This window comes from Zootoca vivipara, chromosome 12 (assembly GCF_965207765.1).
Source record: "Zootoca vivipara chromosome 12, rZooViv2.hap1.1, whole genome shotgun sequence".
In the NCBI taxonomy this organism is placed as follows: domain Eukaryota; kingdom Metazoa; phylum Chordata; class Lepidosauria; order Squamata; family Lacertidae; genus Zootoca; species Zootoca vivipara.
The window spans coordinates 17,238,468-17,251,833 of NC_142595.1; the positions used below are offsets into that span (position 1 = coordinate 17,238,468).

The 13,366-nt window shown below is 44.5% G+C and overlaps 1 protein-coding gene across 7 annotated transcripts in view; it reads left to right on the forward strand.

Annotated features, from left to right (window-relative positions):
* HDAC5 (histone deacetylase 5) overlaps positions 1-13,366 on the forward strand; it is a 124,955-nt gene that overhangs the window by 27,888 nt on the left and 83,701 nt on the right. For 4 of the 7 annotated variants that reach the window (XM_088655518.1, XM_088655513.1, XM_088655514.1 and 1 more), the window contains one exon: positions 6,436-6,507. In XM_088655518.1, coding sequence (XP_088511644.1) covers positions 6,436-6,507 — 72 coding nt within the window. Of the gene's footprint in view, positions 1-6,243; positions 6,508-13,366 lie in introns of those variants that run through there. The other 3 variants (XM_088655512.1, XM_088655515.1, XM_035137078.3) reach the window with 2 other exon arrangements.

Genomic DNA, 13,366 nt, shown 5'->3' on the forward strand with positions numbered 1-13,366 from the left:
GCGGAAAAGGAGCTCCTAACCACAAACCTGGATCTGAAATGTCTGTTGCATTTACTTTTCCATCTGCTACAATCATTTTTCCTTGTTAGAGTAAATCTTTTGAGGTTTCTTTTTTTTGGGGGGGCGGGGGTTATTGAGTAAATCGTATGTTAGAATCACCGTATCATCTCCCCATCATAGCTGCCAAGTTTTCCCTTTTCTCGCGAGGAAGCCTATTCAGCATAAGAGATTTTCCCTTAAAAAAAGGGATAACTTGGCAGCTATGTTCCCCACGTAATGGAACAGGAGGTTTGCCTGTGGTAGACATATTTTTGTGTGTCTCTCCTTTGGAAAAAAAAGAGAAGAAATGCTTAGGCTTCGAAAAACTTCTTTAAACATAAAACTTTACCAAAAACATGTTTTGCTGTTTGATAGCAATATACTTTATCTACACTCCTGAAACAGCACACTGCATGTTACTTGCAAATGTAACAGATGTATTAGGAAAAATGCTTCATCCTTGAGTTACATAGACAAAATATTGCGGGCATAACTGTTGAGGGGGTGTTATTCTCTCATAACAAAAGCCTTCCTCTGTGGGGGGAAGATATCTGGGTCCAGCAACAACAGAACATTTGCCCCATGAAAATATATTCTCCTGAAAGGTCATTTCAAAGTTTTTCGGGGCTTGGCGGGGGCGGGGTGTGTGTGTGTATCACTCTTTGCAGACTTGGTAGCTGCTGCCTTTTCAAACATAATTTTCCTTTTGCACAATTACATGGTAGTAAAGCAAAAAATTGCATGTTTGTCCATCTGCTTTCTGGCTAGGCAGGGGTGGTTTAAGACAGGAAGCCCCGTGGTGTGTTGGCTGCCCCTCCTGAGGTAAAAATCAAGGCCTCAAGGTGAGGAGGGCAGCCATGTGGAATATCGCCTTTCCTTGTATAGTGACCCCTCTCCCTTGACGTGAACCAAAGGCCAAGCATGCAAAGAGGGGTGTGGGGAACGAAAGCGCTCCTGTCTCCTCTCGTCCAATCATGCCTATATAAATAGCTTATTTGACGTCAAGTCCAAAATAAAGTCCAAACGCACATGAGGGAGGGGGTAGAGGGAGCGGGTAGAGTGGTCTCAGAGAGCTATAAATAACCCAGGGCTATTTTAAAAGCCTAGGTTTTAAATTGACGTGCTGGTAAATACAGGCCTTGCTCTTGACCTGCCTTGAAATATCCAAACGCCTGCAGTGATACGCAGTCCGTGACCTATTGCTGTAGCATGTGGGGAATATGAAGAGCAATCTTGAGTTTATATAGGACCAGTCCCCTTATATCTGAGTGGGCCGTGGCTTTTCAGTGATTCAGCCACGAGCCTTTCTCAACTCCACCTGGCGATGCCGTGGATTGACATTCTGTTTTTCCATGTGCATCTTGTTATCTTGGCTGGGTTGGATGCAGACACACACACACACACACACACACACACACACACACACACACACACACACCTGGGAACTGAAAGAGCATTGGATTTTGACTCCTCCACTGCCCTGAATTAACTGCAAGGCCTTTCTCCATCTTTTGTTTTCTGTCTGTGAAAACAGGATTAGCAGTGATCTATCTCTTAGGGTTGCGAGCATGATTTAACAACCCCGCTATCTTATGCAATAAGGATATTGCGCAAGCAAGATTGCTAACCTCCTCCCTGGACAATCCTCCTCGTCTAAGATCTTGCTGTTGATAGCAAAGGATTTCGGGAGGCCTGCAGCCTGAGGTTTTGTGATGAAGGGGCCTAAAGAGGAGGAGGATAATTGTATGGTATCTGAAGTTATTTATTTGTATTAGTTCGTGACAGAACACTGCCTGCCTGCTTTTACCGTACTTATATCTTCACAACCAAGAGGGCTAAAGGCTTGAATATGCTTTAAAAAGTAAAGGTAAACATTCATGAACAGCTTTGAGCACATTTGTTTCCCTATCCCCCACAGTTAGCACTAAGGGGGCATGCCTCCAGCAGGCAGGGTGCTACCACAGTAAAAGTTGGCCTCTGCTTAAGATCAGGGTTCGAAATTAGCAGGGCGCAAGGTGCATTTTGCGCCTAAAGATTCTCCATCTGTGAGCAACTCAAAAAGTTTGGGTGCCATTTGTTGTGCCTGTCTGACGCTCAAGCATTACTGAAATACTTGTGCTTTGAAGCCTTAAAGTATATCTTAAGGATAGACAATATGTTAAAGAATTTAACAATAAAGAGTTTTGAAAACTGAAGTATGGTGCCAATATTTTTATTGTAAACACGAAATTAAACATGTATCAACATTTTCTGCTTAAAATGTGATATTAACAGTGCGTCGCATGAATTGCATATTAGTTCATGCTGATCAAAATAAAAAATGTTGCTGACACCCCCCCTCCCCAAATGGCGGCTAGATATTATGTTTTGTCGCCCACAACCCAGGTCCCAGAAGCCATTTGGCTCCCAGCTTTTCTGTCCCAGTTTCTAACACTGCTTAAGATGAAGGCATGTGTTGCTGTCTGAATGGTGTGGCAAGACACGAGTTGGCCCTAGTGGGGTGGCTGCCATTTTGTTCTGCTTGGGTTGGCCTGGAGTCCTGCCTCTTTGAGTTCCACCTGTCTGGTCTTTGGGCTGGACTCAGTCTGACCCCTATGTTTCCCTCCCTTATGGTTTTGATTTGGGCTACTTTAAAATGAGGCTGCATTTTAAAAATTTAAACTGTATTTTAACCTGTATTTTAATTAATTGTTTTTCTTTCTTTTATATCTTACTGTATTTTACTAGTGTCAGCCACCCTTAGCCTGGTTTTGACTGGGGAGGGCGGGGTATAAATAAAAATTTATTATTATTTATTATTATTAATCTATAAGGCCAGGGGGCAAACCAACCCTTTTCTGTGCTTGCCATTTTACAGAGGATAGTTATGTCCAAAGGCCAGGTGAATGAGAGCTCTTTTTTTAAAAAAAAGGGAGCCCAGCAGGAGATCAGCAGCTTAAACTTGCTGTCTTAAACTGTAGGCCTCAAATCTGTGTCATATGATCCACTCTATCTTGCTGTTAATGCAAATGGGGGGGCAGTTTAATTATTATCCTCAGCTTTCCTTTCTCTATGCAATCCAGCTGGTATATCTGAGGCAGATTAAAATCCAGAGGAATGAGGGCTCCTTGCTATTTCCTCTCCCCCCCCGAGGAGAATTCCCATGTGATGGGTTTTGCATAGGCATGGCCCATGGCTAGCAAAAATCCAAGCAAACAGAATGGAGTTCTTAAAACTTCCAAAAATTTCAGTGGAAGTCTCCTGTTGTCTGCCAGAAAACATGGAGAGAACCCATGGAATAGCCACTGATATTATTATGAGCGCAACTGTGAGGCTTGAGGGATATAATGGTTTGGAAGAAACTGAATCTCTTATGGGTCAGAAGTCGGATATGTTGGTGTTTCTTTAAAAAGGGGTGTGACGTGGGGAAGGATTCAGAAGATCATTTCTGCAGATTTCTGCAGTTGTCCTACACTTGGATGGTGGGGTGCTCTAAGCACCTCAGAAATGCAATGTGATTGGCAGGTTAATGATCTGCATGCTCCACCAGGATGGAGAAGGAAACTGAGCATGGCAAGCAAAAGAAAAAGTGTTGACTAGGAGGTCACTGTTTTGTTGTGTTTAAAAAAATACAAGTACAGTACATGTACATATGCATAGGAGAACTGTGGGTTCTAGAATCCTTCCCTTCCACCCCTGCAGTTCTGTGATTCTCACACAATAAGGACAACCTATTTGAAGATGGTGCCTGTAACATACTAAGGTACTTTGTCAGAAGATTGACCCCATAACCTAGTCAACACATCACAGTAAACCATGGCTTACCATGAGCATGGAGATTTCACCTAGTTTGCCACTCACCTGTGATCATGGTTTGTTTTTCTCCAAACAAACCATGATGGGTAAGCCAAGAACAAACCTTACTCTTCACGTCTTAATGTGTTTAGAGTAAAAGCAACCAAAACAAAGGAGAATACTCCGCAAGAGCATAAGAAACAATATATGTTTGTTTTGCATGCAGTCTTGTTTTGTCTGCTTTTAAATAATTTTCGATACCATTTTTGTTGTTTTGGGGTTTCTGTGTTTTTGTCCCCCGAGCAAAACAAGCCACTGTATGGGTGTAATGCTAAGTCAGGGGTCTTGGCTTGCTGATATCAGAGGAGTGCAGTAAGCTGTGACATGCAGACATAGCTCGTGTTGTCCACATGCGTTGACTGGCCATGGCTCTTCCAGGGTTGCTGGCAGGGGGTCTTTTCAAACCCTGCCTGGATATGCCAGGGTTGAACCCGCAAACTTCTCCATACAAAGTATATGCCCTGCAACTAAGCTATTCCCCTACTCCCACCCCCGAGCTTACCATGTATATGGTATGGAATGCATGCATACCTGGGAATAAGCGCCACTGAATGTAATGGGGACTTACGTTTTGAGTTAAATCGTGTAGGATTGCACCGTAAGGCAGAGGTCAGCAAACTTTTTCAGCAGGGGGCTGGTCCACTGTCCCTCAGACCTTGGTGGGGGGCCAGACTATATTTTGGGGGAAAATATGAACGAATTTCTGTGCCCCACAAATAACCCAGAGATGCACTTTAAATAAAATGACACATTCTACTCATGTAAAAACACACTGATTCCCGGACCGTCTGTGGGCTGGATTTAGAGAACGATTGGGCCGGATCTAGCCCCCGGGCCTTAGTTTGCCTACCCATGCTGTAAGGGATGCACATGCACAGGGCTTGTGTTAATACGGTAAGAGCTGGTGGAAGGAATACCAAGTGTTTCAAAAACCTCTTTGGGCACCACACTCTTTGGACACCACACTGGTTATGATGCAGCACACCAGTATTGGTATTAACTGGGAGGGACAAGGATGGGCCAGTACAGCATCAGTTAACTCATTCAAGATATGCCATGAAATAAGAAGGCATGCTTTATTAATGCCATTGACAACAATTTATACCTCACGTGATAGTCTTACCTTCTGTCTGTCTGTCTCTTTCTCTGTGTTTTTTGTTTGTTTGCTTTTATAATCAGGCTCCTAGAATATAAGCAGTGCAATGCTTTGTGAAATCTCAGGAACCAGAGATTTTGGAGTTTGCGAATTTCCAGTGGCTGGGAAGTTGCAGCTTCAGTGCAAATTTCGATATACATAAGTTGTCCATAACTGTACACCTGACTTATTTGGATATAACGTTTTAGTTACCATGATGTTTTTCTTTGTTTTGTTTTGTTTTGAAGAGGACACACATCGTTAATATCTCTTAACAGTTGATGTAGGATTGTGGCCCTTAGCTTTCCTTTTTCCTTTTAAAATCATGCCCCCTCCCTCTCAAGGAATACACATTTGAAATCACTGGGCTTTAATGAACCTGCCAGGCTCCATCTGTAGGTAGACTGTGGCACCCACAACACAGAAGCAGCCATCCCACCCCCTTTTGTTCTTGCCTTGCTTCCCCTTCTCTTGGCTTGGCAGCTGGCACAGCCTTTCCTCCCCGGGGAATCTCTTCCACTGACCCCTGTGGTTGAAAATGCAGCTTCTGATAGGCAGGCAGCTCCTCTTGCCTGAACCATCCCAGCTCCCAGAGAGCTTGGCTGGGTTTATTTATAGCTGGCTCCTCCCCTACGTTCTATTTCAGGTCACCCCCGGCAGAAGCCATCTCGCTTGGTGGCAGGGATGAGAAACAATCGCAAGAAGGGAGCCTTGCGTCTCACGAAAAGGGGCCTTTTGTGAGAGTGCCAAAGAGCTGTGGGCTCTCCTTTTTTGTTAGATCTCTCCTCTGCTAGAGACTAGATTCATTGTCCTGTTTTTTTGGGTTTTTTCTTTTTCATGCCCGAGGAGATGTTGCTTCAACCCCTCCCTCCCCGGTGAATTGAGCCACACCTGAGATGTAAACCTTTTTATCTCCTCCCCCCTGCATCTGTTTCACCTCTGCCTCCTTCTGCATCTTACGACTCTTCTGCCCTTTCCTCCTGGAGTTGAGAAAATAGTTATATCCCTTCCACTTCTTTCCCCTGCAAGGAGATTTTCATCTGCAACTATTTTGTTTTCCTTCCCTGGTGGCTTTGATTTATTCTTGGGGTTTTCCTCGCCACTGCCGCTGTTGCTGCAAAACAATTTAACTTTTTTTCCCAAGAAGAAGAAGACGCTTCCACAAGGAGGACAGATGTGTGTGTATTCTTCGTGGCTGGCTTGAGATGGGAGGGGATGTTGGATGGTTTGAGGTGGCAATATAGCCTAAAAGGAGACACCTCCCCGAAGCCTTTGGTTGTGCAACGACGGATTGTCATAAAGGGAAGCTGCAGTGGAATAACGGCAGTGTTTGCAATCACTCCTTGGCATGCTTCTTGTATCCTCGGTGTGGGGACTGCCAGAGATGTTGCAGACAATTTATGAAACTGAATCGTGTTTTTCTTCAGATGGAGTTTCTGGACACGAGCCATCGCTGGAACTCCTGTCACGGGCACAGATCCACGCCATACCTGTGGCAGGTGAGTACCATGTAGAGTCTGTGAAATGCGGCTTTAAGGGTCGTGATTTTTAAAGTACAGCAGTCAAAGGTGTTTGAGGTTTGGTCTGGTACTTGGGACAATGGGACATAATGAGGTGGTTGATATGTTTAGTGCGGGGGGGGGGGGGCGGAGAGGAAGTGTCCCTGAACATCTGAACCTCAGCGGTGTTGTATAGAATCTGGCCCACGTGTGGCTGAGAGAAGAGCTGGACAAATCCCAAAGTCCTAGAATTGCCCCCATCTAGAGATAATGTAATATTTGTCCAGCACTTGAGCCTAAACTAAGGAACGTTCATTCTTAAAAATGTTGTGCTATCACTTAGGACTTCTCAATAGGTTTGTACCCCCTGGCTATGGATTTTCCAGGTGAAATTAATATTAGGTTTGTGGAGAGTACTTAAATGGGTTCAGTTCTAAATTAGTTTGTAAACACTAGGGTCCAACCATGGCAAAGTAGAGTGCCTCTGATCATGGGAAGAGTGTTCCTCTCATCATGGACGAACCACATTCAGTTTCTCCCCTACATGAGAAAATTAGGATGCCAGGTTTCCAGCACTTGAGGTCCAGCACTTATTTTTAAAGCAATTAACCACTTGAACTGTAGCTTGGCAGGACCCAGAATTGTTTTTCAAAGTTACTGCTCACCCCGGAGCACTTTAAATAATAAGAGTGCTCCATAGCATGTGCAGAGGGCATCTCCATTTGTTTCAGGCTCAGCTTTATTATTTTGCTATATAATATGGATCAGCCTTTGCAGAATGCAAAATAGCGAAGGCTTGAATTTCAGAATCTGATAAACATTTTGGCATTGGTGGGCCCATTTTGATATTAAGTGGCAAAATAGATTCTTTTGTTGAAAGTGAAAGTTATATGGCCATCTCTTTGTAGCTAAAGTTTGCAGTATGTTCCTCTGGTTGGGATTGATTTGTAGTCTAGTCTGTATTCCTTCTGTATTCCCATAAAATAGGAAAAGGAAAGGAACAACTAGGGGCTTCCTGCCTGTCATCTTTTAGCAGCAGTGCACCTTGATCCATTGGGGAACCTTTTCTCTCACATATCTCTTGCCCATAAGTCATATTCTGTCATCTGCTGGCATACTAGGGTTAGCCGACATGCATGTTTCTGCACATGGATTGTATTTGCTGGAAGGGAGTGAGAGTCTGTCTTACTCCAAGAAACGTTCCAGCTGTCTCAGAGCAAGGGAACAGCCACATTTCTGAGCCGAACTGCATTTGTAAATAAATCCAGCTGAAGTGGGAAAGATGGAAATGCATTTCACACTAGGAAATCTGGGGTTATTAAATCACAGTTGAGCTGAGCTCTGTTCTGTGCAGTACTTAGCATCACAGTTAATCCTGGCTTGTTCCTATTTTATATGTTGTGCAGCTTACATGAATGTAAAACTACGTCCTGACCTCCGAAATTGCTCAGCACCATTAGAGCAACACCTGAATATTAATTCCAGGAATATTAATTCTTCTTTTCCATAGTCTTTGGTCTGCAAATGTTGTGAAGGGTGTGTGTGTGTTTGCTGGGGCATTAACTGGGCTAGTCTCCTAAGTGATAGGCTTCTGGGGTGGGGTGGATCTCCCTGTCGCAACTTCAGTGCAAAAGGCTAATACCACATTTGGAGTTTCAGTTGCAGCCCATTAGATTCGGGATTGTTCTTCAATCTTGGGCATCAGGAACTGGCACAATGTAGAAGGTGGTGTGGCATTTCATCCAGGTACCTCAGACTTCTCAAAATGTGAAGCTGGTCTCATAGGAATTCGAACTACGTATTTCCCCAGAGCTGTAAAAGGACATAGACACATAGGTCTTGATCCTTATCTCATTGTTGATTACCTAGTAAAAGTCCAGTATGAGAACATGCTGATGTAATAAATATACGGGGCATAATTCATTTCCCCATGTGCTCCTGGAGTATTTCTTCTCCCTTCTCTTTCCTGCCAGCTCTTGGCTGTAAAACACATTACCTGCCATGGGAGCTGGTGATGACCTCTCCCATATATAGATGCAATGGGCACACACTCTTCACCAACCAGGGCCACACGCTCAAGCTTCTCCTGCTTGGAGCACAAGTAACTTGCATACGCATCTATGGTGTGGGGAGAAATGCCTAGGTTTCCATGTGGGATGTGCTCCTGGGCTTCCAATAATAACAAGTGTATTGCCAAGTGCTTGTCCCTAGCCAGTTGGAAGGAGTGGTCCTACTTTTTGTGTGTGTGGTTTCGAGATACCTCCTTCCCGCTTTCTCTGTAATACGTGGCTCAGTCATTTGAATCATCCAGAACTATTTATTCTGCAAGTATTTGCTGTGGCACAAATGCTTTCTGGTAGTGATGGACTGGGGTCTGTTTCATGAACAGAGGGGAGGTAGGGCCAAATGCTCCTTTGTGCATTGGGCTGGGGTTTGGATAATGACCCTTACATTACTGTGCACAGGAGTTCCTGGAGGAAAAGGGCAAAAACAAGAGTCTTTCTGAAGGAATGGAGGTGTTTTGTGCCTTTATTTGTAAACCCAGAAAGATGTCACGGTGTGGAGAGCCTTGTGCCTGAATGAGGCTGTTGCAGCTAAACTATTTCTTGCAGATTTTGTTTTTTAAAAAGCTGGATAGATCTGCTAGCAATCCTTCTATGCCTAGCATATTGCTGGAGTTAAAACAATTTATTGGTTCTTGGGGCAGCGCTGCATATTGAGAAACTCCAGTGTGCGCACCACAAAGAAGTGTGTAAACAGATTTAAACATCTCTGTGTGTGTGCATCTAGGGAAATAGGTGTTCAAAGATATGTGCCTGGTTGAGTTGTGCAATTTACGTGCTTGTTCTGGAACACATCAGGGTAACACTGGTACCTGTGCCGTAATTGTAGCCTGCTGAGTAGCTCAGCAAAGAAATGAGTTGCCTAGGGAAGTTATGTAATCTCCTGCCTTGGGAGATTTCAAGCTGTGGTCTTACACATGCAGCAAAATGAGGTGGGAATGAGGTAGTAGAATGGACTGTACCACTTTAGACTACAGGTGGGAGAGCACATTTTTGTTGTGTACCCCTGCACAAACAACAACAGTCTTCCTGCAAGCAATTACTCCCTGCACAGCAGGAAACATACCAGATTACACTACTTCCCTCGGTGTGTTAGGGTGCTATGTTTTTAGTAAATTTGCAGAAATTCGTTTATTTTTCACATAGGGGAGCATGAAAAAAATGCAACTCCTACCTGCAGTTTGAGGTGATAGAGCATTCTCTATCCCTTATGTATTATATCACCTCATTCTGCTGCATGCGTAGACCAGACTGAAGTCTTGGAATCTGTAATAGAAGCTGGAACAGAAGGGAAGTTGTCTGATTTCCTTGTTGTTTTGTAAAACATAAGCCAGGTTCGAGTCATAGGTAGCATCTTTGTTGGGAAAATTTGCTATTTCAAAGGTTGGAAGGAAGTTGTTGAATCTCATAGTTGACCATATGTTTGGAGTTTGTGTATATGTGTAACCTTATAAAAACATATATTAGTGTGTGAGGTTTGGTTGTTTCTTTAGCTTTTCTGGATGGAGATTTTCGGGAAGCCGTGCCTTGGTTTTCGAACCGTTTTGGGAGTCGAACGGACTCCCGGAATGGATTAAATTCAAGAACCAAGGTACCACTGTAACTCACATCATCCATGACTATTGGCCATGCTGACTGGGGCTGATGGGAGTTGGAGTCCAACTGCATCTGGAGGGCACTATTTTGGCTACTCCTGCTTTCGGTACATAATGTTCTGCCACTGGATCTCTTTCATCTCTGTGTATCTGCAGAGAGTGTGACATTGCTAAGGCATCTATACTGTGCAATGCTATGGAGGCCCAAGTGTCCATATACGTAACATTGGGTTGTGCTGATCTGGGAACAAGGGGGATATTCCCACATAAAAAAAATCTAGAAAGGAAATATAGATTGGGGACCCCTGCACTTATGCTAAATGTTCTCAAACACAATGGTGCACAATGTGTCTGTGGATTTGTGGTTGAAGAAGGGAGACAATGCACCCTTTGCATTAAATACTCATGTTGATCTTTACTTGTATTTTTACTGCTGCTTTTATTTCTTGGAATGTATTATATTTTTACTGTACGTACTGTGTTGCTGTTTGAATTAAAATGGATTCAAATTGTAATACAAAAAAATGCAGCATATAAGCAAAAAAAAAAAAGCAAAAAAAAAAAAATACAATTAAAAATCATACAGCATCTAACCCAGTGCACTGCAATTGCTACAAGAAGCAGAAAAATCATTAAGTGAGCCACCAAGACCCCCTGCAATTTTCCAGTGGTCCGTGGGAGGAAAAGTTATGGAATCTCTGGCTTAGACAAAAGAAGGCTAAATAAGAAACATTAGTAGTTTTCATTCAAAAAGATAATGGAAAGACCTGAGAGAATGATAGGCCATGTAATTAAATGGGGATAGGTGAAGAAACTACATGAGACTTTTAAACTGTAGGGAGGCACATGAAATGTTCGGGGGGACGGGCGGACTTATTTGAAGGAATGGAACTACACATTGCCCTCAATCTCATGTCAGAAAACCTTGATGGGCCCTTATTCTAAGGAACTGTCATGTTTAACTCCTGTGTTAGTGGCCAAGAGCAATTATGATGATACAACAGAGAGTAAGCAACAACTAGAATTTCCTGACTTGCTTTGTAAAATGCTGGACTAAATTTAATTGTATAAAGTGTGTGTGTGTGTGTGTGTGTGTGTTCAGGGGTGGTGGTGTCTGCAAATGGGAATTTCCATACATCCTTCTCAGCGCCGTCTTAAGCGCCCCCGGAGCTGTAGTGCGCCGGATCACTCCCGCCCCGTTCCGGCACCCTCCCACCCCGTTTCCCAGCGCGGTGGGCAACAGGCGCTGCTGCGCGGCAGGCGGGCGGGCAGGCGCAGCTGCGCGGCGGACCGGTCAGCCAGCGGGTGGGCGCAGCTCGCGGCGCCCTCCTGGCGGGCCGGCGCCATGGTGCCCTGCGCCACCGGGGGTCTACGATGAGCCGGCCCTGATCCTTCTTCCATTATAACAGAGCTAAGGAGGCCATCTGATGAGTCTTAATGTTGACTGGGGTCTAAGCCAAGCACACGGAAATCAGTCTTCAGGATGTGTAAAGTGCCTAGCGAAAACTGGCTGCCACCAAACTCTTAACGTGTGCTTCTCCTTTGTCTATCCACAAGTCTTGCTCCTCCTCTTGTTGAAACTGCCCCAGCTGCCTCCTTGCTATTTAATTAAACAATATCCCTCTCTCCCTCTGTTCAATACCAAGTGCGAAACACTGAGGATTTGGCTGTGATATGAACTAGGTCATTACGCCTGTCCAACTATGCAGGCAGAGCAATCCTGTACGCACATTATGCTAGGGTACATTGCTGCCACGCCAACAGAACAGATGACATTTCCAGTTTGTGCTCAGCCTGGGAAGGAAAGAGGAAAACACAACACCAGAAAGGATAGAGGCAGTGTGAAAACGACAGAGGCAACGCCTCTGGAAACACAGCCACAGGCCTTCAGCCAGGGACTGCACTGGTGACAATGCCAACATGCTCCATGGGCATGGAGGCAACCAAGCAATACAGGCCATTATGAGGGCTTGCACCGTCCCCTTCCCATGCCCACAATGTGCAAGGTGTGCAAGAACTAAGTAGCAGACAGAGGTACAGCCAAGGGAGGCCCGTGGCCCTGTCCCTCACACCACCCTCAGGAGAGAGAGCAAAGCTTTACGGACACATTAAAAATAATTTCCTTCTTCAATTGTGGCGCCCAGAACTGCTGATTTGAGTTCCTATATAACAGGCACACCCAAACTTCCAAGACACTGAGGTCTACTCAGTATATAAAAAAAACTGCAGTGATCTACTCATTATCATTGCCCAGAGTTGTTGATCTTCGATCACGATCCACCTGTAGATTTGCCATCAACAGGTTGCACATGCCTGCTCTATAGTATCCTCCGAGAACATTTGCCAGAGATATATAGCCCCATGCCACACATCCCACCATCAAGATTTATGGTCTCCCTGTTTGTGGTTTATGGTCTTGGTGACGGTGTGTTGATTTTGGGTGCTGAATGGAGGCAGCTTTTTTTCTGATCCCACCCCCCTCATTTTGAAGTCAAAGGGAGGGAAATTATTGTGCCAAGTTTCAGGCTGGTGTAGAGTTTCTCCATTGTTGGGAACATAGCTATGGACCAAAGGATAGGATACACAACACAAGTTGTACACTCTTTTCCTCTGCTGTCCACTTCCCTTGTCCTGCTTTGGTTGTTCTGCCAATGCACCTGGGCATCTTCTGCAGGCATACATTTTGCAGCTGGGGGGGGGAGACAGTGGTTATATAGGGGGTTCTGCTTGTGTAGCAGGGCTTCTAGCAAATCGTACGGCCAGTGGATTTACCAGTATAGGATTGCACTCTGAGTCACTTTCACGTTCTGTGTAGTGTGCTGCAGGAACAGCTGTTTGCTCTTAACCTTCAGGCTTTACATTGGATCTGTGATTCAGCTAGGAGGCTAGGTATTATTTTGCTCTCCCCTCCCCAGTAGAGATTCTGACCCAAGGAATTCCAGAATCATGGTCAGAATAAATTAGGCAAATTATATAACTTTTGTGTTTGCTTGATTTCCATTAATTTGTTCTGCTTCCAAAGATCCTGGCTAATTTTCAAAGTACATTTCATTTGCCAGCAACTGTTGGAAAGAGGGAGGTGATTGAAGGTTGAGACTACATGTTTTGAAGGATGGTTTCAGGGAACAATGGCAAATGGAAGAAGGAAAAGGGGCTGAACAGACACCGAAACGCATGTGTGTCTGTGCGTGCCCACAACAC